Source organism: Pleurodeles waltl, chromosome 4_2 (assembly GCF_031143425.1).
Source record: "Pleurodeles waltl isolate 20211129_DDA chromosome 4_2, aPleWal1.hap1.20221129, whole genome shotgun sequence".
NCBI classification, from domain to species: Eukaryota; Metazoa; Chordata; class Amphibia; order Caudata; family Salamandridae; genus Pleurodeles; species Pleurodeles waltl.
In genome coordinates, this window is record NC_090443.1 from 477,877,128 (window position 1) to 477,903,917 (window position 26,790).

General features: G+C 44.9%; 1 protein-coding gene across 2 annotated transcripts in view; it reads left to right on the forward strand.

Moving 5' to 3' along the window:
* Positions 1-26,790, forward strand: part of TYK2 (tyrosine kinase 2) — a 579,821-nt gene that overhangs the window by 508,920 nt on the left and 44,111 nt on the right. For both annotated transcript variants that reach the window (XM_069231824.1, XM_069231825.1), the window contains exon 20: positions 15,635-15,753. In XM_069231824.1, the coding sequence (XP_069087925.1) occupies positions 15,635-15,753 (119 nt within the window). The remainder of the gene's footprint in view (positions 1-15,634; positions 15,754-26,790) is intronic.

Consider the following 26,790-nt stretch of genomic DNA (forward strand, 5'->3'; position numbering starts at 1 on the left):
AAGAAATACAAGACCCCTGATCAAGATCCTTTGTTTCTCAGGGCTGATCCACCACCAGACTCAGTCATATTGGCCACAGCCCGTAAGACACATTCAGTGGCGTCATCCTCTACGGTTCCACTGGACAAGGAGAGTAGACACCTGGACTCTCTGGGGAGGAAGATGTGTGTTATGGCGGCGTCAACGATGAAGGTCTCCAGCGCCTCCACACTCCTAGGCAGATATGATCGGTCACTCTGGGACTCGCTGAGCAGGTTTGCAGAAAAGCTGCCTATAGAGGACAGGCAAGATTTTCAGGAGATCCTTCAGGAGGGAAGTCTGGTGTCCAATCAGATCATCAGTGCGGCAGCAGATGGAGCAGACTTGGCAGCACATGGTTACGTGCATGGGGTTTGTGCGAGAAGATCTTCCTGGCTGAGACTCACAGGATTAAAGCAGGAAGCGCAGCAGCGTATCTTGAATCTTCCGTTTAACGGAAACTCGCTATTTGGAACCACACAGATGAGGAGATGGCGCGTATGAAGGGGGAGGTTGACACCATGAGGGCAGGGGGCCTCGAGAGGAGGAAAGACTTCAGGCGAAGGTATAGGCCTTACGACAGGCACCCGTTCCAACAGAGGGTTCAAACCCCTCATTGGTCCCAGAGACCACAACAGAAACAAGGGCGTCCCCTCTTCCAGTCTCGCAAAGCCACAAGAGACCGAGGGTCAAGCAGACCTCAGCAGTCTACCCCCAATGCCCCTGCAAAACAATGAGGATTTGCTTCCCCTAATACCGTACACCAATCCGGTTGGGGGAAGTATCACAGCGTTCATTCACGAGTGGCATGGCATCACAAAAGACAAATGGGTGCTGAACATTGTAGAGAGTGGATACTCTCTTCTTTTCCGGCAACCTCCTCCTCACTTGCCACCAACCAAATCCAGACCTGCTCACATGAGCTTATTACGCAAAGAGGTTCATGCTATGTTACAAAAAAAGGCGATAGAAAAGGTTCCAGTCGCACAAAGAGGAAAGGGGGTGTACTCCCGCTATTTTCTAGTAGCAAAGAAGGGTCGGGAAGGAGTTTTCAGACCGATTCTAGACTTGAGGCTGCTGAACAAATACATAAAGAAGCAAAAGTTCAGGATGCTGGCTCTTCACCAGATCTTCCCTCAACTGCATCGAGGAGACTGGATGTGTTCCATAGATCTGCAAGATGCGTGTTTTCACATCCCGATCATTCCCAAGCATCAGAAATTCCTACGATTTGTGATAGCCTCCCAACACTATCAGTTCAAGGTGCTTCCTTTCGGCCTAAAATCTGCCCCTCGCGCATTCTCCAAGTGTGTAGCAACTGTAGCGGCGCATTTAAGGAAGCAGAAAATCTTCATTTATCCATACCTAGATGACTGGCTACTGAAAGCCTCCTCTCCGGAACAGGCGAAGAACCATCTGGGCATTGTGCTGAGTGTTTTCTGATCTCTAGGTCTGCAGGTCAACTTCCAGAAGTCCACCCTCATCCCAACACAAACCCTCCATACCTGGGAGCCATACTGAACACAGAGCTCGAAAGAGTGTATCCTTCGGAGGAACAACTGTTATCAATAAGGAGGAAGTGTCAAGACCTTCTGGGTTCCCCCGCGTCTACGGCCTGTCAGGTGACATCTTTGTTGGGCTCCATGGCCTCTTGCATTTTCATTGTCCTGAACGCCAGATTGCATATGAGGCCTTTTCAAGAGGTGCTGGAGGAAAACTGGAATCAACACGCAGGCCACTGGGAAGACAGAATGCTTCTTCCGGCAGGAGCGCGACAATCATTACGATGGTGGATGCACAGACATCACCTGTCAGTAGGAGTTCCTTTTCATCAGCCAATTCCGTCCGACACTCTGGTAACGGATGCGTCGCTTCAGGGCTGGGGAGCTCATCTGGGTTCCCTTCAAGCTCAGGGCTTGTGGTCCATCAAAGAGAGGTCGTACCATATCAACCTGCTGGAGCTCAGAGCGGTTCATCTGGCTATCAAGTCATTTGCTCCATCAATTCAGGGAAAGTCTCTCCTGGTGCAGACGGACAATACGACGACAATGTATTATCTGAACAAGCAAGGATGGACGAGATCTCGGCCCTTGTCTCGGGAATCTCAGGCCATTTGGCTATCAAGTCATTAGCTCCATCAATTCAGGGAAAGTCTCTCCTGGTGCAGACGGACAATACGACGACAATGTATTATCTGAACAAGCAAGGATGGACGAGATCTCGGCCCTTGTCTCGGGAATCTCAGGCCATTTGGCATTGGCTCATAGCGAGGGGAATGTCTCTTACAGCAATTCACCTCCCAGGGCAGCAAAACGTTGAGGCGGACTTCCTAAGCAGAACCCTCGAGGACGCCCACAGTTTGGGTTCTTCACGACAACGTTGTCGAAGACATCTTTGTTCAATGGGGTCAACCTCAGTTAGATCTGTTCGCAGACGAGGTAAACAAGAAATGCCCAGACTTCGCGTCCAGGTTCTACCGTCCGGGGTCTTGAGGAAATGCCCTGTTGATCGACTGGTCAGGGATATTTCTCTACGCCTTTCCACCGATTCCCCTCATACCTGCGGTGATAAACAAACTCTACAGATCCAACACCACGCACAAGAGGCTGCCGTGCAGACCGGATCTCCTTTGCAGGCTGGGAGGCAAGATTCTTCACCCCAACCTTCCCTCCCGAGCTTGACGGCATGGCTCCTGAATTCCTGCAGTATGGGCATCTAGGGCTCTTGCAGGAATGCATGAACATCTTAAAGGAGTCCAGAAGGCCTTCCACGCGGCGCTCTTACGCGTTCAAGTGGACGAGATTCTACATATGGTGTCGTCAGCAGGGTCAGAATCCTATTCTGGCTTAGGAGGAGGTCATATTGTCTTACCTGCTCCATCTGGCGAAATCGGGTCTGCAAGTGTCATCTATTAAGGTACATTTATCTGCCATTACAGCCTATCGTAAGTCACCTTCTCAGGAATCCTTTTTTACTATGCCAGTGGTCAAGGATTTCTTAGAAGGTTTGAAGAAGGTTTTTCCACCCATTCGAAAACCCTCACCTCCATGGGAACTGAACATAGTATTATCTAGACTCATGGGCCCTCCTTTTGAGCCTATCCACAAAGCTTCTTTACAACACCTTACGTGGAAGACAGCTTTTCTTGTAGCCATTACTTCGGCAAGGAGGGTCAGTGAGATTCAGGCTTTGTCCTCCAAGGAACCGTACGCGGTTTTCCATGAAAATAGAGTAGTTCTAAGAACTCATCCATCATTCTTACCGAAGGTGGTGTTGGATTTTCACATCAGTCCGACTATATCACTACCCACTTTTTTCCCTAATCCGGGTACTCCAGCGGAGAAAGCATTGCACTCCCTGGATTTGAAAAAAGTGCTAAAATTCTACCTGGATAAGACCAAATTGATTAGACGATCTCACCACCTGTTTGTAAATTACGGACATATGAGAGCAGACGATGCAGCCTCAAAACGAACAATATCTAGATGGATAGTTTCATGTATATTTACTGCATATCAATTGGCTAACAGTTATTGGCTAGGCCTAAGGCTCATTCGACAAGAGGAAAAGTGGCTACTGCTGCCCTCCTTAATAATGTTCCAATCTCTGAAATCTGTAAGGCTGCTACATGGAAATCTGTACATACATTTACTAGGCACTACTCTTTGGACTCAGATGCCAGAGCGGACGCTCAAGTTGGGCAGGCGTCTCTGAGAAATTTGTTTGCATATTGTGTCTCTTTTTCCTGCACTTCTATATGACAGTCCGCAGAGATAAGGGAGGGGCTTGCTAATCTATTCAATGTTTATGACTATTGATGAGGATCCCCTGGAAGAGAAGGATAAGTTACTTACCTGTTAATCCTAGTTCTCTTTTAGGGGTATCCTCATCAAAGTCATAAACAAGCAACCCTCCTCCCCGGACGCAAGTCTCCTAGAAGTGCAGCACAGACCATCTACCTAAATCTGTAGGATGCGTTGTCACCATAAAAAAGTACTGACCCAACTGTGAACCAACTGTCACCTCTCCTTCACCCCTGAGGCATGGTGGGATACTGGAGGTGCTCAGGGTCTTAAAGGCACGGTGCCAAATTTTGTGGTTCTGCTGTATGAACCTGCATGCAGCCTATTAGCTAATAATGCTCTATTGTTTTCAATGTCGTTTTTTTCTATTTTTTCACAAATGTTGCTAGTGCTTCTTTTCCTGGGCCCAGCTATGGGGCTTTGGAATTTGTTTTTCTTGGAATTACAAAGGAGAGTGTTTTAAAAAAAAAAGAAAAGAAAACTCCATAGAAATAAAGCATTTTAGCCTCTTTATCAACGTAGTCTGCATTGCTGTTATACACATGTATACATGGTCCTGGTATGAAAATTGTCTACAAAAAAAATGCTATATTTTTTATCTATTTTTCCATACTTATACATGTGTGTTTTTATATATGCTCTGGGATCCCCGCACGAGGGCAGGAATATTCAATGTTTATGACTTTGATGAGGATACCCCTGGAAGAGAACTAGGATTTACAGGTAAGTAACTTATCCTTCTGTACCATTGAAGCGTAAACTGTGTGGTTTCAAAACATATTGCAAGTCTGGTTTTGTACTGTGGAGTTAAGACAGTTCTCTTAAGCCAGTTCTTTTATAAATTAGGTCACCATGTTTCACATTGGCCATGCTACTGGTCTCATCTGCCATGTTGCTGGTCAGATCCTAAACTTTAATTGTCCTGTTATGCAGTCTATTGTTATCCAAAAATCAAATAACTAACCTCAGTCGCCCGCAGGACCCTGACCATTAGTGCTACACATAGTCTGTAATTAAGGTTTCATCATAGGGTTTGCATGCTTGTTCTGCAAATCCATTATTTTATTTTTACTGGTTCTTGTAGTACCCATGTTTTTCGCATTCTGGGATCAAACGAGGATCCTTTCCTTAAGATAAGGACTGTTCCTCCATATGATGGTTTATCCATACACTATCATCAGTCATTTCTCCAGCATTGAATTTTGCATCATTCACAGTCGGGGAGCTTGGAGTCTCTATAATAGTTATAAACAGCAGTGAAAAGAAAAAAAACAATTGGAAAAACCTAAATAAGCCTCACTATTGCAGCATAGTCACCTCGTTGAATAAGACTTCAGCCAGTGATGTCACAGCTCCACTCCCCATAGAGGCCAACACATTTCATACTTTTATTGTATCTACTGCATGTTGCATGTAAGGAAGTCCCCCCAAACCTCTCTCAGAACTCTGCTCAGAGTTTCTACAATTTTTCCTCTGAATTCTGGTTTTTCTTATTCCTTTCCCTGAACAATCCACCTCGTTTGGTATTACCTCGCAGGAGATAATTGCCATTGGAGTTTTGCCAAGTGGAAGAGTATTTGTTTTCTTTTAACATTAGTTCAGTCTCCCAAAAGTCCTTATTCTTGCCATGTCTCTTGTGGAAAAAGACTGGACTCAGTCCCTACAAAGTCTGTTTTTATTGCCTCTAGCCAAACACTGTAAAATGTGTCAGAACCTTTCATATCAGGTCATAAACAACAGTGAAAGTTGCCTCTTGAGATGGTGTTAAAAGAAAAGGGCAGATAAGCCTGCCTTCTCAGCCAATGATTCTCTCCAGAGTACCATTAGTGATTTGAAGAAGTTACATAAATGTTCTTTGCAAGAAGGTAGAGCACCTAGAAATCTGCCTTGTTAGAGTAACTGTGTGCTACCTGTGGGTAACCTCCTTGGAAGGCCTGCAGGCAATTCCACAAACTGCTAGAAAGAGCACCCAAATTGTATCCTTAGGTTCCTTTGGAGCTTAAAGATCCCTCAGAATCACCAACAGTAGACATCTACTCAGACAACAAATTCTTCAGTTATCACCACCTTAAGTGCTCTGTTGACATTTAAGCCGCCTTTGATACTGCAACTGTGAATGTCAAAGACAGATAATGCTCCATTTGCCTCTCATCCACTCTTTACAGCACCTTCCTTGTTGAAAATATTTCAACTGCAGTCAAAGACTTATCAATAAACCAGCCTCTTTTGACAAAACCATCATCAGTGATACTGTTGATTAAACTGCCTGAAGAATGTACACAGGCTGCTATTATTTCATCAAAGGGAGTTGCATCGATTCTGCTATCTGAGGATATGTTTCCAAGTAAGGTTTCTCCAAACTCTCCAAGAAATCTGTGGACACAGAAGATGAATCACTGAATGAAGATGCTTTTGGTCTGGACACCAGCCCTACACAGCTACATGTAAAATATTAGGACAGTGACAACCATAGTGACAAATCATGATTGTGGCATTTGCAGGAAATAGTAAAGGAGTAACCACTACCATCAAGAAGAATTAACACTTTGGTCATATGGCCACCCTTAATACGGCGCTGTGGTAAGTAGTATAAGGAACCACACCACAAAGATCCACCAGCACTTTAGAGTTTCTGTAGATCTAATCAAGAGCTACATCAAATGATGGCATACTATTATAGAAGGTTCCTACATACTTTTACAGTCCCTGCATGTCCTACACCTTTCCAGTTGTCAGAACCACCACTGCTGGCATAGGTGGCACCTGCCCAACCGTGACCTCATCAAATGTACTACTCTACCAAGAAGACGCTGATACACCTGAAGAGCTAGAATGAAGGAGAGCTTTTAGAAAGACCACACACGCAGCAAGTGAGAGGAGAGTGTCCGTTGCACCATCAACAGGGGAACCAATGCCGCGTCATTTAAATTCACAGCCTGGTTGCTTGTCTCCCTTTCACTAAGTGGTGGAGAGACCGTTCAAGTGCTAAAATAGGCTGTTTTCTGTATGACTTTAAAGAAACACACAGGAACTCCGTAAAAATATGCATAAATATTTTGCAGTCACAAGTCTGCTTTCCAGCTCAAGTTTCAAGGTTGGATAAAACAAACATGGTATCAGGCAATACACCGGAGTATAAATGGACTCTTATAAGGAAAGCCCTATGGAAGTGTTGAAACATGTCTTCTCCATGCATGGTTCCACCTCACAGGGAGGAATGGAAATGGACATATTTAGAAAGAGAACCTCTTCCTGCTACTTTCGTGAAGGTTGCTCACTCCCTTGCCCTCATTAATCATGATGATTGACAAATGCGGGCAGGCCTGACCCGGTGGCACTATTTGCATTTCAGGTTGTCAAGATCTGTGCTTTCTACCCGCAAAAGCTGGCAATTCCATCCGACAAGTGGTTATTACATTTCAGCTTTTAGAGGCACATTCAGACGTAACAATGCAGCAGCACCTGAGGGCACTACAAGTAGAAATCCTGTCCCTGGTCAAGAAAGGGACCTTGGAGCCTGGGCACAAATTCCAGCAGAAAAAGGTTTTTACTAACGATTCTTCTTGTGACGATCTCAGGAGAGTATCTCCCCACTCTGGACTTTTGGCAGCTCAAAAATGACCTGAGAAAGCAATCTTTCTAGATGGGCACCTTACAAGGCGTACTGTAGTGCTCCAGTAATGATGACATGATGCTGGATTTTCAGCTTGCTTATTTTCACATCTCTATACACAGTCACTCCAAATATCTTAAAAGTAACCTTGTGCTATTACCAGTTCAGAGTCTTTCCCTTCGGCCTCACTTCCATGTCAAGTATCATCAAAAAGTGTCTGGCCGCAGTGGCAGGTTTCTACAGATGATAGGGGCACTAGGTGTTCTTGTGCTTTGATGATTGGCTGAGCACAGGGAGGGCCAATAAAGGGGCCTGCTCATCTACCTACGCCTGCTTACCCGATTTGAAATATTTTGTAATCTGGGTTTGTCTCTGTGTGGACACATCACTTATCTTAGCTACTGTGAATACATCCACTTCCTGGGTGCCTTTCTGGATGCTTGATCCGTACAGCTTCATCATGAAAAAAGAGGTTCAAAGGCTGCAGACTCATGTAAGTCATGTTCAAAAGCTATTCAATGTGTTCAGTGCATATTTTCCAGTCACTGATGGGCATGATGTCTTCATGCAGTCGTCTCATTCCTTTTTTTGCAGTTTGTGAATATGTCCTCCCTATGATGAATTAGATGCTCAATGGCTCCAGGTTTGTGAGTTCTTTGAGGGCCACATTAAAGTTAGGCCCAGGACCAAGCATGCACTATCATGATGGAGAGCGAAATAGGTCTGCATTTTCCGCCAAGAGCTCCACTGCGTGATGACAGTTGATGCCTCCATAGATGATTGGAGTGCTTATCTGCAACGCTTGCAAGCTAGAAGTCAATAGTCTGGAATGCAGAGCTTTAATAAAAGGCCATAATTTGTCCTCCCCATTTTGTATAATTGTCTAATACTAATAAGGCTGGGCAATACCACATCCATGTTTCACGTACGTGAAGGAGAGGTGAAGGCTCCTGTGCTTTTGGTGGAAGCACTGTTACTTTGAAATTGGTTAGTCTAGCATGCTGTGTCCATTAGTGGAACACCTCCCACAATTCAGTAGTTGTAGCCAGTGTCAGTTGCAAATGAGATCTCTTAAAAAAATTAGGGAGTATGATCTCTGACTGCTTCTGGCATCTGACTCAACATCTTTGCAATTACACTAAAAAAATGCCATTTGCTTGCCAGTAAGTACTGGAATCCAGGTTTGCGGCTTATGCTTTTTTGATTCCTGGTCCAAGACTTTTGCTTGCAATTTTTCACTGCTTCCTCTCTCACAGAAGAGTATTTGCTTAGCTCAAGAGTGAGCTTTGCCACCTCATCCTCATAGACCTGAAGTAGCCTCATCCATACTGGTTCAGGAATTTACTCCATCTGTTGGAAGTGCACAACATGCTTCTGGACAAGCAGACGGTGGAAGTCCATTTCTTCAACTCATTCTGGCAACACCAAAGTTATTGGCCTTGTTTCTGAACACTTGGTTTTCTCTCCTCTTCTAGGCATTTCTTTCAAATGCTGCAACATCTTAGCTCACATTAGGGTATTCTGATGAATGTTTGTAACCCCAGAGTCCTCACTTTAGAATATCCCCTAATGGAAGACTGGATCAGGAGGATTTTATAGAAACACTTCTGTGCACCAATAGGTGGTGCCATGCTACTCCCCGCTGACTCCATAACGCCCTGGAAGTAATGAAGCAGAACTGCATATAGGCGTAGTCTCTGCACGTTGATGTTAGTATTTTTTTACTTTCTGCACCTTCCAAAACTGATCTGGAGTTCTGCTTCCACCTTGTCACTCTTCTGACGACTCATAAAAGGAATCTTCAATAATCTGCTTGGGACCAAAGTTCCAGCCGAAAATGGCCAGCTTCAAGCTTTGCTGTCACTTCCGGATACAGGTGACTGTGACAGGCCCGCATGTTATGTGCCTTTGGTGTCTGGGCTCCGGATATGACTCAAAGTTGAGTGAAAAACGTGCCCTAATGCACCCAAAGGCTGTTTGAGAATGGGAGGCTCCTGTTCAAAGTAAAGAGCCTGATCCTAGTTACTGAACTGTTGTTGTAATCGCTCCATTTCCCATTCAAAATCTTCAGATAAGTTGATGTGCAAGTCCAAGTACAAGCATAAGAAAGTGAAGCAGGACTTGGCATCTGCCGCTTTGATTCCAAAGAGAGGTTGTGAGGGTGTAAGTCCCCGAACTGACACCTGATTACACTTGACTGACGTCGGCTACAAAGTTACAAAAACTCAAAAAGCTGTCATGCATCCTCACTCTAACCCAGTGCCTCTACTGTGTTTCAAATATAAGCAGAAGCACCATTTCTTTCTGGTTATGACTCTGGTCCTGTACCAAAGTAGAGTGCACCTCAAGATACTGATGATGATGATGGTACAGGGTGGCTTGTTCCCCCATCATTATACTGAAGATGTCTTATACCTTAGTTTACAAAATATCAGTGGGCTTGATACCTCCCTGAGGCGGGACTTGGCTCGCCAGGTGGTCCATCAATGGAGGAAAGTGCTGCATTTGAAATGGTGGCTCGAGGGGCAGCAGAAGTACTAAAATGACAACTGGCCTCCATTTCAACTAAACAAATGTTCTGACAGGTATTTTGCAGCTGGGCTAGCAATGTTTGAGCCTGTGCTCCTATTTAATGAAGCCCTCAGAGATACTCTATTGCCTACCTGTTCTGGCAGGTGGCCAGACAATGTAGACCATGCTCCAAGTCCCTCCATCCTCCCATGCACCCTCCCCTCATCCCTCAAACCCTCCCACTCTCTCAGTGAACCAGATTTGTGTAACCCAGCATCTGCAGAGTCTCACTGTACAGGCCACAACCATTACATTGAATCCTAATTTATTTCCAACTAATCCTCAGGGAAAGAATTAAAGAAGATTGAGGTTCAAGGTGTGCCAGTGTGTTGATTTCCCCCTCCAGCCTTACCAAAGTGGTGGTTGGGGGATACTCCACCTCTTTAGAGGTTTTGAGTTCTTGTATTGACCTATCTGGATGGCTGCTGAAGGTGTGCTCCACCCAATCAGTCATAGACTGGATTCCTGGATGACGAAGAAGATCCTATCATCGTTGAGGTTTATCATAAACTAACTGCCGTCCCTTTTTATTTTGCCAAAGTGGCTTCCAATCATTGAGGTGATCCTAAACCCAGTGGAATGCAAGACTTCCCCTCTGCTGCAGTGACATTCGGACTATGATCCCGATGTTGTGTGCTCGATCCCGGATCCAAGTGAGCGTGGCTCTGCAATTTCTAAGCCTTTTAGCCTTGTGCATCGTTTTTGTCAACTATGCGAAGTGGCACATGGCCCATCAAGGGCATCTTTCCAACAATATCCAGGTCACAGCAGAGACAGCCAATGATCTGTGGTGGTGGCTGACCCATCACAAATTAGATGGTGGAGGTAGCTGGTCTGCTATAGGGTAGAGTTGACAGTGGGGACAGACTCAACCCTGCTGGGTTTAGAGTGGAGGGGAGGTTATCTGGGGGAGCTGAATAGCAGAGGGCTTTGCTCCCAAGTGGAGAGCCAGCTCTTTATAAACTTATTAGCACAAAGGGCCATCCTTCTCGCACAAAGGACTTCCTGCCATTCATCAAAGGGAGTCTGATGCAGGTTCTCATGGACAACACCACCCCCATGTGGTACTGCAGAAAGGCAAGGTAGTTTGGGGTTTTGTACCAGAAGGCTTTACATCTCTGGAGGTGGCTGGAGTGTCAGGACATCTTCCTCGTTGCCAAACACCTAATGGATATCCCTAAATGCCAGAATGGATGAACTAAGCAGACACGGTCATATCACAAGTGGCATAGACATCCCAAGGGCAACTTTGACGAGTGATTAAATTTGTATCAAAGAAGCACTTATTTAGTAAAGTTTATGATACAGTTTTACTTTGTATGTCCATTTAGTATTTGGTTCACAGTCAGGTCTTGGTGAGTCATCTATGCGATGACTTCAGTAAATAAGCATCGTCTGAATTCATCTTGCAAACATTCTTGTGTATTCTTTCTCTTTAACATAAATTCATAATAGAGGTACTGCCAATACTTTTAATTCTAATACAGAAAAGGTACTTTGGAAATGTTAATTAAAACATATATTATCACTGTATACAATCTAAAAGAATCCAGTAATGTAAATTATTAACCATCACAAAATGTAACATGGAATAAACATGCATTGACCATGTTTCTCTGGATACAGGTCCCCATCACAAGATTTTTTGAGACTCTAAACAAAGATGAGATGACTAGCTATCACACAATTTCACATTGCAACACATCTTTGTATAATTCTTTACTTCTTTATTTGAAAAGGATTTCAGCCAGTGGTGAGAGTCCTGGATGGATCTTTTCGCTTCTTTATGATGCGCAGTATTAGCAATACTATGAATTGGACTTTTTTGTAAGAACACTTGTTAGGAGACACTTTCCAGCTGCAATGAAACAAGGGACTTCTTTACACTTTCCCAACACCACCTGTCCTGCCACAATTTCTGTGAATGCTCTTGCCACCCTGGGTTCCTCACTACCCATCCATTTAACCGTTCTGTGGAGTGTTCTCCTTTTTAACATCTAAAAAGATCCTGCACACTGTTGCCAACAATTGCTTACAGAGTCAGGAAACTTTACAATAGAGGCTTTGACAGGGTTAATAGAAATCACGGGGGCTAAGGCGGCTCCAGCAAAGGAGCTGCCACTTCTGAACACTGACTTGCCACTCCTCCACCCTGCCGCAATCCTCCCTTTCTTCCTCCTTATCACCCCCCCACCTACTCCCCCAAACCAATTACACAACACCTATCGGGAGAATATGTGATTTCCTCTCTCACTGGGATGTAAATCTCATCTGATAAATCATTCCTTGTGGTGGTCCTACAACATCTGCTGCCACAGACTACATATAAACCTTCCAACAGCCCACCCCATCACGTGTTATCAGCAAAGAACACCTGCTGCCTTCAGGAAGAAGTACGCTCTATTCCTACAGAAGGGTACCATAGAGAGGGTGCAGTGTCTACTCTTGGTCTTTTCTCCTTCCCTAGAAGGGCGACTCTCAACCCATCCTCAACCAGAGGGCCCTCTACACTACATCCTATCAGAACACTTCCACATGACAACCTTGCAATATGTCATTTCCCTCCTTCAACAGAGTGATTTCAAGATGACGCTTGATCACCACAACTCCAACAGTGTTTACTAAGTGTCTAGTAATGATGGCTGCATTTTTGCAAAGGGGAAGTTATTTCCTTGTTTCTCTAACACGATTGTTGATCTAGAGTTGCCGCAAGTTGCAGTGTCTTTATTGGTGTGACTGCAACCACTTGTTGCAAAGCAAGCTGATTACAGACAACTGTATCACAACTGACCATCACCACAAACACCTCTCTCAGGGGGTGGAAGGAGCATCTGTATAATATGAGTGTCCAGAGAATGTGGCCTTCTCCACAAAAGGGTCACCAGAAAAAACTGCCGTTCTCCTTGCTCTGAAAGCCTTCTTACAAGTAATTTGGGACAAGGTAGTCCTCAAGACCGACATGACTATCATGTACTGTATACATAAGCTGAGCGACACACTCCTCTCTATAATATCAGTTAGCCCAACTGATGCACTGGCACTGTGCCACAACATTCACCTTATGGCAGAGCATCTTACTGGGGTGGACAAAATATATGCAGACCTGCTCATTAGGATGCCTCAACAAGTCCATAAGTGGGAACTCCAGCACAAGGTCTAACACATGTGATTCTAACTCTGGGAAGGTAAACACAGACTGGCTTGTTTGCAACCTCAGAAAATGCAAAATCCCCAAACTTCACGTCAAGATACTGACACCCACAGTACATGGAAAGTGCACTATGTATAAATTAGTCAAGGACATTTACCTAAGTTTTTCACCTCTCCCACTGATTCCCTACATTTTGAGATAACTGAGGTGAACATCATTAATGCTTTCTTCTGGCAGCCCCAACGAGTGCCAGGCAATACCGGTATAGAAATCTCTTAGAGATGTCTGTTGGCCCTCATGAGAGACCTCCCGCTCAGGCAGGATCTTTTCATACAAAGACAAGGTAGAGTGAGACATCCAGATCCCACGCAGCTCAACCTTTCCATGTGGCACCTGAGGACCCAGAAGTCTGGTCCCTCAACTTTCTTCGGGAATGTATGTCCATGTTAAAGGCAGCAGATGGCATACAGCTCTGGCTTGTTATGCAGCAAAATGTAAAAGGTTAGTTAACCACTACATTTCTAAGAATCTGGAACCTTTAAAGCCTATGGTACAGGTTATTATTGGCTTCCTTTTGCATTTGCAAAAATCTGGCCTCACCTACACCTCCTTTCAGTTACTTTAGCTACAGCTATAGTCTACATGCAGAATATCTCTTTAGAATTTGTGTTCAAGGCCTTCATGGAGGGTCTCATGAGAGTGATACGGTGATAGTGCCTCCCTCTTCCCTCTGGAATCTCAATGCAGTCCTCATCAGGCTCGTCGGAGCACCATTTAAGCCTCTGGATTTAAGCCCCGTTCAGGTCCTGTCCTGCAAAGTGTACTTCCTGCTGGCCATCTTAGAAGCATTAGCGAACTGCAATCACTAACTCTGCAAACGCACTTTGTATAGGTCCATAAGGGCAGGGTGGTACTTATCTACCTAAGATCCTCCATAAGGTGCTATCACCCTTCCATCTTAACCAAATCAGTGAGCTTACAGTTTTTCCCTCAACCGAACTCTGTTGCTAAAAGAGCACTATATGCACTATACTTAAATAGATCTCTTATGTACTGCATTGACGGGACCAAGGTATTCTGTAAATCTGAACAGTTTTATCTCCTTTACAAACCCTTAAAAGAGGGCATCCTTTTTCCAAGGCAGGCCTAGCTAGATGGATAGTTACATGTATTGATACCTATCATAAAGTAAAGAAGGTTCTACCTGCTCCTCCCAGGGCACACTCCAACTGCAAGAAAGGGGCGACCGGCTAATTTGTAAGACAGCCACCTGATTAACACCACACACCTTAACCAAGCACTACTGTGTGGATATCTTAGCCCGTCACGGGCTGTGGTGGGCCAGACCGTGTTGAAAACCTTCTTTTAAATATCTAAATCAACCATACACTAGCCAGCTCTTTTGGAGGGCACTGCTTTACAGTCTGTGCTAAGCATGTATAATGGAAAATGGTGCTTACCTTGTAAGTCTTCGTTTGTAGCATATAGTGTTGTAAATTCACACGCATCCATCCTCCTCCCCACAACCTTGTCTCTTTTGCTTACTGTATTTCACTGCACATTACATTTGACTGTGGTACATATGTTGATTTGCCATACATACTCTTCCATGCTGTGCAAAAACAACCTAACATGGAGTAGGTTCCCATGTGCAATGTACACCAAGAGAAATCACACCATATCTCATGACTCAACAGACTTCTTTAAAAAAAATCAACATGCAAAGATCCAGAGCACAACACTAGATGGTAGGGTATGTTAAGGATGGGAAACTACAGGACTACACGCTTGCAACATGTGCTTACAAGATAAAAAGCATTCTCCTTCTCTAGTATTGGGATCTTTCATGGATTTGCTTGCAACCCTGCCGCATCAGTCTCACGTGAAGTACGTCCTTTTATTCTGGTGCTATAGAATCTGAAGTCTGGTGTTTTCTAGGTGTAGTTTTCTGTCAAGGTGGCACCTCATTGGCTGGAGTTTGAGACTTCTTCAGTTAGGTAATTGTGCTATTAGAGCTAGGCTGCTTTGACATTTCTAAGTTTGTTTTTACCTTATACTGCTGTTTATAATTACTGTGGGGGTTCTCACTTCAACAACAAGGAATGATGCAAGCATGTGATTTTATGAAAGATCTCAATGTAGAAAAGCTGTAGTTACAGGTATGTAACTTGTTTTTGCAGTTGCACAGTCGTTTCCAGTCATAGAAGGCAATGTATTGAAAGAAAGGTGGTGTGGATATGCAAAGCAAAGTGTTTTATGACCCTTCTCGTGGCAGTCTTACAGAATTTTACAGAAGTAATATCCAAAGATGAATGGAATATTTTAAGAGTGTTTGTGGCGATACAGTTGTGGAAGTTAATGCTGTTTTGTCCAATTGGTTTCAGCTCTTGTCAGATAACATCTCATTTATACTTCTTAATGCTTGGCTACTCTGCCAGAAAGCTTGTCATTTCTGAATCTGGTAAATTTGTGCTTCAGGGGAAAAGATTGTTCAACTCATCATGGAATATGTGCCCCTGGGGAGTCTTCGGGACTACCTTCCCAAACACAAGGTTGGCCTGGCGCAGATCCTACTCTTTGCTCAACAGATCTGTGAGGTAAAGAAATGTATATCTGCACACAGCAGCGCCTAGGCTGTCTTTGCACAGATTGAATTGTACTTAGTATTGCCTTTGAGAGACTTTATTAACCCACTTTCTTTGGTTTGTGGTTAACAAGGATGCTGGGAGATCAGTGCTGGGGTCATAGCCCATCCAGGGCTGTGGATGAAAAAGGAATATAGGTTTCTGCATGTCTAATCACATACTGGAGAGTGATGGGTTTTTGTCAAAAGAATGAGATGGATTGGATCAATAAATATATATATATGTTCGATGGCATCTGTCGCTGTAGATACGCATGTTTTGCAATAGCTCGCCATCTGGTGTTGGGCCGGAGTGTTACAAGTTGTTTTTCTTCGAAGAAGTCTTTCGAGTCACGGGACCGAGTGACTCCTCCTTTTGTCTCCATTGCGCATGGGCGTCGACTCCATCTTCGATTGTTTTTTTTCCGCCATCGGGTTCGGACGTGTTCCTGTCGCTCCGAGTTTCGGAACGGAAAGATAGCTAATTTCGGAAGATTTTCGTCGGTATTGTTGCGTTCGGGATCGGCGTAGTTAGATTCAACACCGCATCGAAGAGCTCCGGTGCCCTTCGGGGTAGTTTTTCGATCCCCCGTCGGGGCCTGGTCGGCCCGACCGCGTGCTGAAGAACGCCGATGGAACGACCCCGTTCCGTTTCTGCCCCAAATGCCACAATAAATACCCCTATACAGACCAACACTTGGTCTGTAACCTGTGCCTGTCACCTGAGCACAGTGAAGACACCTGCGAGGCCTGTCGTGCGTTCCGGTCCCGAAAAACACTCCGAGACCGTCGAGCCAGAAGACTTCAGATGGCGTCCGCGCCGACAGCCCACCGAGAGTTCGAGGAACAAGAAGAGGAAGGTACCTTCTCGATCCAAGAATCGGACTCCGAAGGATTCGACGATACACAAACCGTGAGTAAGACGTCGAAAACCACACAGAAGAAGATTTACAAGGCCCAGGGGACGCCACTGCCATCCGGCCATGGCTCCACCCATAAATTCGGTGACCGACCGTCGGCACCGAAAAAGGCCCAATCAGTGCCGAGATCGTCCGACTCCGGTCGAGACACCGGCACGCAGCCTTCTCGGGACCGAGAAAGTGCTGGAGACAAGCCTCGACACCGAGATGCCGGTGTGGACACGGCTCGACGCCGAGACAGCGGCACCGAAGAAGATCGACGCCGAGAGGTTTCGGCCCCGAAAAAGAAAAAAGTCACCTCGGAGCCGAAAAAACACGCAGACAGGGTTTCGGTGCCGAAACAAACTGCAAGCGACCCAGCTTCAGGCTCTTATACAGAAGAGCACTCGCTAACCTCCCAAATGCAAAAGCATAGGTTTGAGGAAGAGCTACAATCAACTGATGTAGACCATACGCAAAAGCGTATTTTCATACAGCAGGGGACAGGAAAAATAAGCACCCTTCCCCCCATTAGAAGAAAGAGAAGGTTGGAGTTCCAAACTGAACAGACACCACAACCAAAAGTGGTGAAAAGAGTTACCCCACCACCCTCTCCTCCGCCCGTGATTAACGTCTCACCAGCACAAACTCCATCACACTCCCCAGCTCACACCACCATAAGCCAGGGTGACCAAGATCAAGACGCATGGGACCTATACGACGCCCCAGTGTCAGATAACAGTCCGGAGGCATACCCTACGAAGCCATCTCCAGCAGAGGACAGCACCGCGTATTCTCAAGTGGTGGCTAGAGCAGCACAATTTCACAACGTAAGCCTCCACTCAGAACAGGTCGAGGATGATTTTTTTATTCAACACACTCTCCTCCACCCACAGCTCATACCAAAGCCTGCCTATGCTCCCTGGTATGCTCTGGCACGCAAAAGACATCTTTAAGGAGCCGGTCAAAAGTAGGGCTATCACACCAAGGGTGGAAAAAAAGTATAAGGCGCCTCCTACAGACCCGGTTTTCATCACTACACAGCTGCCACCAGACTCTGTCGTTGTAGGAGCAGCTAGGAAAAGGGCCAACTCCCACACATCTGGAGATGCACCACCCCCAGATAAAGAAAGCCGCAAGTTCGATGCAGCTGGTAAGAGAGTCGCAGCACAAGCTGCAAACCAGTGGCGCATCGCGAACTCCCAGGCACTACTTGCGCGCTATGACAGAGCCCACTGGGACGAGATGCAACATCTCATTGAGCATCTGCCCAAGGACTTACAAAATAGGGCAAAACAAGTGGTTGAGGAGGGACAGACTATTTCCAACAACCAGATCCGCTCCTCCATGGACGCTGCAGATACAGCTGCAAGGACAATTAATACATCTGTAACTATCAGAAGGCATGCATGGCTCCGAACGTCTGGATTTCAACCAGAGATTCAACAAGCAGTTCTCAATATGCCTTTTAACGAAAAAGAACTGTTCGGTCCAGAAGTGGACACAGCGATTGAGAAACTCAAAAAAGATACGGACACTGCCAAAGCCATGGGCGCACTCTACTCCCCGCAGAGCAGAGGCAATTACAGCACATTCCGTAAAACACCCTTTCGAGGGGGGTTTCGGGGTCAGAGCACACAAGCCAGCACCTCACAAGCAACACCGTCCAGTTACCAGGGACAGTATAGAGGAGGTTTTCGGGGACAATATAGAGGAGGGCAATTCCCCAGAAATAGAGGAAGATTTCAGAGCCCCAAAACCCCTACTACTAAACAGTGACTCACATGTCACTCACCCCCTCCACACAACACCAGTGGGGGGAAGAATAAGTCATTATTACAAAGCATGGGAGGAAATCACTACAGACACTTGGGTTCTAGCAATTATCCAACATGGTTATTGCATAGAATTTCTACAATTCCCTCCAAACATACCACCAAAAGCACAAAATTTGACAACACACCATTCCAATCTCCTGGAGATAGAAGTGCAGGCACTATTGCAAAAGAATGCAATCAAATTAGTGCCAAACACACAAATAAACACAGGAGTTTACTCACTGTACTTTCTGATACCAAAGAAGGACAAAACGCTGAGACCAATCCTAGACCTCAGAGTAGTGAACACTTTCATCAAATCAGACCACTTTCACATGGTCACACTACAAGAAGTATTGCCATTGCTAAAACTACACGACTACATGGCAACTTTAGACCTCAAGGATGCTTATTTCTATATACCAATACACCCATCGCACAGGAAATACCTAAGGTTTGTATTCAAGGGAATACATTACCAATTCAAAGTACTGCCTTTCGGATTAACAACCGCACCAAGAGTCTTTACCAAATGTCTAGCGGTAGTCGCTGCACACATAAGAAGGCAGCAAATACATGTGTTCCCATATCTAGACGACTGGCTAATCAAGGCCCATTCGTTAATAGAGTGCTCATATCACACAAATCATATCATACAAACCCTCTTCAAATTAGGGTTCACCGTCAATTTCACAAAATCCAAAATTCTGCCGCGCAAGGTACAACAATACCTGGGAGCCATAATAGACACATCAAAAGGAGTAGCCACTCCAAGTCCCCAAAGAATTCAAAATTTCAACACCATCATACAACGCATGTATCCAACACAAAGGATACAAGCAAAGATGGTACTACAACTCCTAGGCATGATGTCTTCATGCATAGCCATTGTCCCAAACGCAAGACTGCACATGAGGCCCTTACAACAGTGCCTAGCATCACAATGGTCACAAGCACAGGGTCACCTTCTAGATCTGGTGTTAATAGACCGCCAAACTTACCTCTCGCTTCTGTGGTGGAACAACATAAATTTAAACAAAGGGCGGCCTTTCCAAGACCCAGTGCCACAATACGTAATAACAACAGATGCTTCCATGACAGGGTGGGGAGCACACCTCGATCAACACAGCATACAAGGACAATGGAACGTACATCAAACAAAACTGCATATAAATCACCTAGAACTTCTAGCAGTTTTTCAAGCACTAAAAGCTTTCCAACCAATAATAGTTCACAAATACATTCTCGTCAAAACAGACAACATGACAACAATGTATTATCTAAACAAGCAAGGGGGGACGCACTCCACGCAGTTAAGCCTGCTAGCACAAAAGATTTGGCGTTGGGCAATTCACAACCAAATTCGCCTAATAGCACAATTTATACCAGGGATCCAAAATCAACTCGCAGACAATCTCTCTCGAGATCACCAACAGGTCCACGAATGGGAAATTCACCCCCAAATTCTGAACACTTATTTCAAACTCTGGGGAACACCTCAGATAGACTTGTTTGCGACAAAGGAGAACGCAAAATGCCAAAACTTCGCATCCAGATACCCACACAAACAGTCCCAAGGCAATGCCCTATGGATGAACTGGTCAGGGATATTTGCTTACGCTTTTCCTCCTCTCCCTCTCCTTCCTTACCTGGTAAACAAACTCAGTCAAAACAAACTCAAACTCATATTAATAGTACCAACTTGGGCAAGGCAACCCTGGTACACAACGCTGCTAGACCTATCAGTAGTACCCTGCATCAAATTGCCCAACAGGCCAGATCTGTTGACACAGCACAACCAAAAGATCAGACACCCAGATCCAGCATCGCTGAATCTAGCAATCTGGCTCCTGAAATCCTAGAATTCGGGCACTTACAACTTACCCAAGAATGTATGGAAGTCATAAAACAAGCCAGAAGGCCATCCACCAGGCACTGCTATGCAAGTAAATGGAAGAGGTTTGTTTGCTACTGCCATATTAATCAAATACAACCATTACACACAACTCCAGAACATGTAGTGGGTTACTTGCTTCACTTACAAAAATCTAACCTGGCTTTCTCTTCCATTAAAATACACCTTGCAGCAATATCTGCATACCTGCAGACTACCTATTCAACTTCCCTATATAAGATACCAGTCATTAAAGCATTCATGGGGGGCCTTAGGAGAATTATACCACCAAGAACACCACCTGTTCCTTCATGGAACCTAAATGTTGTCCTAACTAGACTTATGGGTCCACCTTTTGAACCCATGCACTCCTGCGAAATACAGTTCCTAACCTGGAAGGTGGCATTTCTCATCGCCATTACTTCCCTAAGAAGAGTAAGCGAGATTCAGGCGTTTACAATACAGGAACCTTTTATACAACTACACAAGAATAAGGTCGTCCTAAGGACCAATCCTAAATTTTTGCCAATGGTTATTTCACCGTTCCATCTAAATCAAACAGTGGAACTTCCAGTGTTCTTTCCACAGCCAGATACCGTAGCTGAAAGGGCACTACATACATTAGATGTCAAAAGAGCATTGATGTATTACATTGACAGAACAAAAAACATCAAAGACTAAACAACTATTTATTGCATTTCAAAAACCTCATGCAGGAAACCCAATATCAAAACAAGGTATAGCCAGATGGATAGTTAAATGCATCCAAATCTGCTACCTTAAAGCTAAACGACAGCTGCCCATTACACCAAGGGCACACTCAACCAGAAAGAAAGGTGCTACCATGGCCTTTCTAGGAAACATCCCAATGCAAGAAATATGTAAGGCAGCCACATGGTCTACGCCTCACACATTCACCAAGCACTACTGTGTAGACGTGTTATCCGCACAACAAGCCACAGTAGGTCAAGCCGTATTAAGAACATTATTTCAGACTACTTCCACTCCTACAGGCTGATCCACCGCTTTTGGGGAGATAACTGCTTACTAGTCTATGCAAAACATGCGTATCTACAGCGACAGATGCCATCGAACTGAAAATGTCACTTACCCAGTGTACATCTGTTCGTGGCATCAGTCGCAGTAGATTCGCATGTGCCCACCCGCCTCCCCGGGAGCCTGTAGCAGCTTGGAAGTTACCTTCAACTATTTATATATGTATCATCTCAACCTTAAATAGGTGCATACTTAGTCACTCCATTGCATGGGCACTATTACTACAATTCAACTCCTACCTCACCCTCTGCGGGGAAAAACAATCGAAGATGGAGTCGACGCCCATGCGCAATGGAGACAAAAGGAGGAGTCACTCGGTCCCGTGACTCGAAAGACTTCTTCGAAGAAAAACAACTTGTAACACTCCGGCCCAACACCAGATGGCGAGCTATTGCAAAACATGCGAATCTACTGCGACTGATGCCACGAACAGATGTACACTGGGTAAGTGACATTTTCAATATATATATATATACTATAGACGGGGTCATGCATAAAATCATTTGAATTCAGCCTCTTGTTTCAAGTTTAACTGTGATTGCGAGAGAGCGTTTCTTGATGCTTAGCTAGATCATGGAACTTATTTTGTCATTGATTACGTATTTGTACACTAAGGCTGTGTCCTTTAGATGAGATTTGTGAAAACACAGTTAAGAGTTTTAATGTAGGTTGCCAGATCGAAATAATGGCGAGAGCCTTAAGTTAGACTAGAGGCCTGATTTAAATTTCAGCAGACTGGTTACTGCATCACAACAGTGACGTATATCTCGTCTGCTGAAAAACAACTCCCCTAGGAAATAATGGGATGTATATTTTGTCGGACGGGATATCCATCACCTTTGTGACTGAGTAACCCATCTGCCGAAGTTTAAATCAGGCCCTTTGTCTTTGTGATGTAAAACAAAGATCATAGGTGTGCTAATTAATTTGTGATGTAAAATTGGGGGGAAAAAGAAAGACAGACAAGGTGAAGCCAAGTTCTAGAGAGAAAGAGAAGATTAGTGGAGTAGTTTGAGGCAAGAGAGGCTGGTCTAAGTTTTCCATAAAAAAGGAAAGATTACACTGAGTGGAACATCGATTCGCTTTTAATAAGTTTTACATGTTTGCATTCTTCTGCCATGTTAGTTGAAGAAGCTTGCAGTTCTATGGGGGAACCAAGGTGCACGGCTAAAATTACAAGCACTCAGCCAGTCTGTATTCAGCATTGAGTCTTCCATAGATTTGCAAGTTTCAACTATTTCCAGTCGCAAGGATGGGAATTTCAAGAAATAGAATCCTCTATAAAACACAGTTTTTCAAGCATGTGAATCTTTGAAAGTTATGAAGGCTTAAGAAGTGTAGTTATAGGTAAATAACATATTTGATGGAATGTGTGGCAGGAGATACACATACTCTGCAGACTCCTGCCATCTAGCGTTTGGGTTCGGAGTGTTGCAGGTTGTTTTTCTTCAAAGAAGCATCTTCGAGTCACTGGTTCGAGGGACTCCTCAGTGATAGTGGGCATGGGCATTGATTCCTTTGTTAGATTATTTTCTCTCCACCGTCAGGTTCAGATGTGTCTCGTAACTTCGTCTTCCACTCGCTGCGGTTACAAAACCCTTTTTTTTTGTCATTTGCTTCATCAGTGGTATTGTTTTTGATCTCTTTTTCTTAAATTGTCGTGCTCATCTCACTCGCACACCCTCAAGGGCCCCTCGCCCATTCGGGCCTACCTCAGCACGTGGCCCTGACTACTATGCTGCTCTGATGGAATGGACATCGTTTCAATCCTGTCCTCGGATCTACACTAAATTCCTACACACTGAGCAACATTTGGTGTATAACCTGTGCCTCTCCCCGTACAATCAAGAAACCACCTGCAACACCTGACTATCCTTCAGACTGAAGAGCTTATCAACTAGAGATGGCACACAAGACTCCAGAAAACACTCAATTCATCTTTGGGGAGGAGCACGCCCAGGGAGAGCTGGAATCAGGAGGAGGCTTTCTCCATCCAGGACTCTGTCGTTCAGTCGGATATCGAAAACCACGAGGTGACATTGGTCCAACCCGTAAGTACCGTAGCCCCTCCTGTCCCTTCTAAGACTTCCAAAAAGCTCCTTACTGAGGTCATCAGACTGCCACCAGGCCATGGCCGGTCCGTAAAACAGGCTCGGATGCCCCGCCCTCTGGCTCGGCACTGAAAATTACCAAGGCCAAACATCATCTTCGTCATCAACCTCAACTTCTTTGGTCTGAGATATTGTCGCAACTCCCATCCAACCTGATCAGCCGAACAAGCGCCACCTCAGCTTTGGCTCTGACAAAAGGACACCGAACGAAAACCTTGGTGTCAAACCAGGGATTCAACCCCTTCAGGGGCCAAAAGACTCTAGTCAATCTTCGGCCACACCATCTCCCATTGAACCCATTTTGTGGACCATGGACGCTCGTCAGCGCTGACTCCACACCCAGGAGGTTATGGGCACATTATTTCTCCCCCCCCCAGTCACCTTGAAGAGGAAACTATCCTTTTAGGAGACTCTAGACACTTCACCACCTTCAAAGAAGACTAAGGACAAGGCTGCCACTACTTTTCATAAGCCTTTTTCCTTTTTCTCTTCCTCCTCAAACACCTTCTAAACCCCTGCTTCTTCTCCACCCACCTCCCCTACTTACTCTCACTGCAAGAGGATTCCACTTCCTACCAGCAGGCAATAGCTGAAGCAGCCGCATTCCACAATGTTGAGATACACAGGGACCCCATTTAGCAAGACTTTCGTTTTGATACCTTAACTTCCACACATAGGGATATCCAGTTCCTCCCCATGCTTCCTGGCATGCTTTGTCCTGCAGACGAAATGTTTAAGGAACTGGTCCGTTCTAAACAAAATACAAAGCTGCTCCCTTTGATCCAATTTACATAAAATCACAGGTCCCATCAGATTCTATTGTGGCTACCACTACACGCAAACTGACCAATAGTCAGGTCAGAGGAGACTCTCCACCCCCAGACAACGAGAGCAACAAGATTGACGCTGCAGGTAAGAGTGGCTGCGCAAGCAGCCAATCATTGGTGCATTGCCAACTCACAAGCTTTACTTGCGAGGTATGATGGGGCTCCCTGGGATGAGATGGAGGAGCTCCTCCAGTATCTCTCAGATGAGCACTGAAAAAGGGGAAAACAATTGTCACAGAGGGGCAAACATCTGTAGCAATTCAATCAGATGCGCCCTAGATGCAACGTACACTACTGCACGTGGTATCAAGACCGGCATAATAGCCTGGCTTCGCTGCTCAGATTTAAACCAGAGGTACCATAAGCTGTACTCAATATGCCCTTCGACAAGGAGCATCTTTTCAGCCCTCCAGTGGACTCCACCCTTGAGAAGCTAAAAAAAAAAACACAGACACCGCAAAAGCCATGAGTGCTTTACAGTCCACCTCCCAAAGAGGTACTTTTCGTCACTCCACATTCAGAGGTGGTTACAAACCGACAAGGACAGAGGCCTCTGTAATAGATCCTATTTAGTTTTTATCACCTAGTGACTTTTAACCTACTTGGCCTGCTCTGTTTTAGAGCATTTATTTAACTATTTGTTCCAAGATGGCTGCTCTCTTTCTAGTTAGGAAGATGTTTTGATTTCACGTTATCAGTGTTACTCTGTGAAAGTGTCACTATCAGCGTCAAAGACAAGCGATATATGTAGGTTTTTACATGATGTCCCTTTCCCACTTATGTGTGACAGGAACATAATGTACTTTGGAGGGAATTGTTTATATAATTGCTGCCCCAAGCATGCCTTCTTAATTGTTTGCGAACATACCTGCGTCAGGGGTCCTACAAGAGCTGTATAAATACATCTCACGCGGACAAGGTTATCAGAGGGACTCCTACCAGATGCCATCAACGTTATCTATGCTACACGTCGCCTTGATGCAGACCCAAACTTCGTGTCCCCACATAGTATGATCTAGAGACCTCATTCCAAGGTAACAAGGGTTGGGTGGCTTTTCTCATGGACATGGTACTGGCAGATTAGGTTTAACATACCTAGCTCTCTTTAGGTTAGAGATTAGGTTCTCCATGCTAGGGTATTAGGGTTTACATCTCATGTTGTTGCAAAATGGTGAGGGTCTTTATATTCATGACTCTCATTTTTACAATTCGGTTTCTTGCATTGTTCATTATCCTAATCATTGCAGCCCATTGCATTTTACAGTAGATTGCAGTCTTGTTAATAAAACCTATTGAAAACTTTACTGCATCGCTTTCATTGCCCGTGTGTGAATGAGACTTGTTGCTCATGTGAGAAAAGGGTAATCTCCGTTAAACCACAACTCTTCTGAGAGGTCGCACTCTTGAGTCCATCCGTAAAGTCTGCCAAAAATCACTTTTTACTATTTGGATTTTTGGTGAGGTACTGCTTGTGAGCCGGAAGGGTTGGGCCAACAGTTAAGACTTGTTGTTAGATTGGCCTAGTCACCTACAAACAAAAGTGCTGTGATCCCTAAACCACCTTTAGGGACTGCACAGCTCAGCTGCCTGAACTTAAAGCCCTTATCTTAGTGCTAGAACATACAGATCCAGGGCAACTCACATTGATTGTCTGTGATTCGTACTACTGTGTCTTGTCTTACAATGATTACCTTAATCATTGGCAATTGAAAGGGTTCAGAGACTCAAAGGGGGACACCATAAAACACAGAACTCTGTGGGGGAGGGTAGCTGATCTTAAGGATAAGCTACCTAATGCTCATGTAATCCATATACTGGGCCAGCAGCGTTTTATTGGCAAACCTTTGGCTGATGAAGCAACCAAACCTGCAGAAGCTACAGCTTTGGTTGCTTCAGTGACTCGTTCCCAGATGAGATTGGATAATGAAATACTGGGTGCCATGAAAGCTTCAGCTGAAGGCAAGCCTTCTCCAAAAACATACCCTACAAAATATTCATACCACATCAGTGCACAGAATGTTGCGTCTGCAGCAATTCCTTTGGTTGGAGATCTAGTGATCCCCATCAAAGACCAGAGATTAGATCTAGTCAAAGCAGCGCATGAGGGTGTTGCCTCTGCACATGCTGGTGCTGCAGCCACAATAACACTCTTACAGAAACGCTTCTGGTGGCCGTTTCTTTACAAACAGTTCAAGCAATATGTTCTTTGCTGTGACATCTGTCAGCAGAAAAAGGGCTCAAACATCAAACGCCCACCGCAGACATCCCTCCTAGTGTCCAACAGACCACTATGATTTGTGTACCTGGACCGTTGTGATACCTTACAACCTGATGGTGCATAATAATACATTTTAGTCACTGTAGATTCTTGTTCTAGATTCCTGTGGGTATGTCCTCAGCGGTCAGC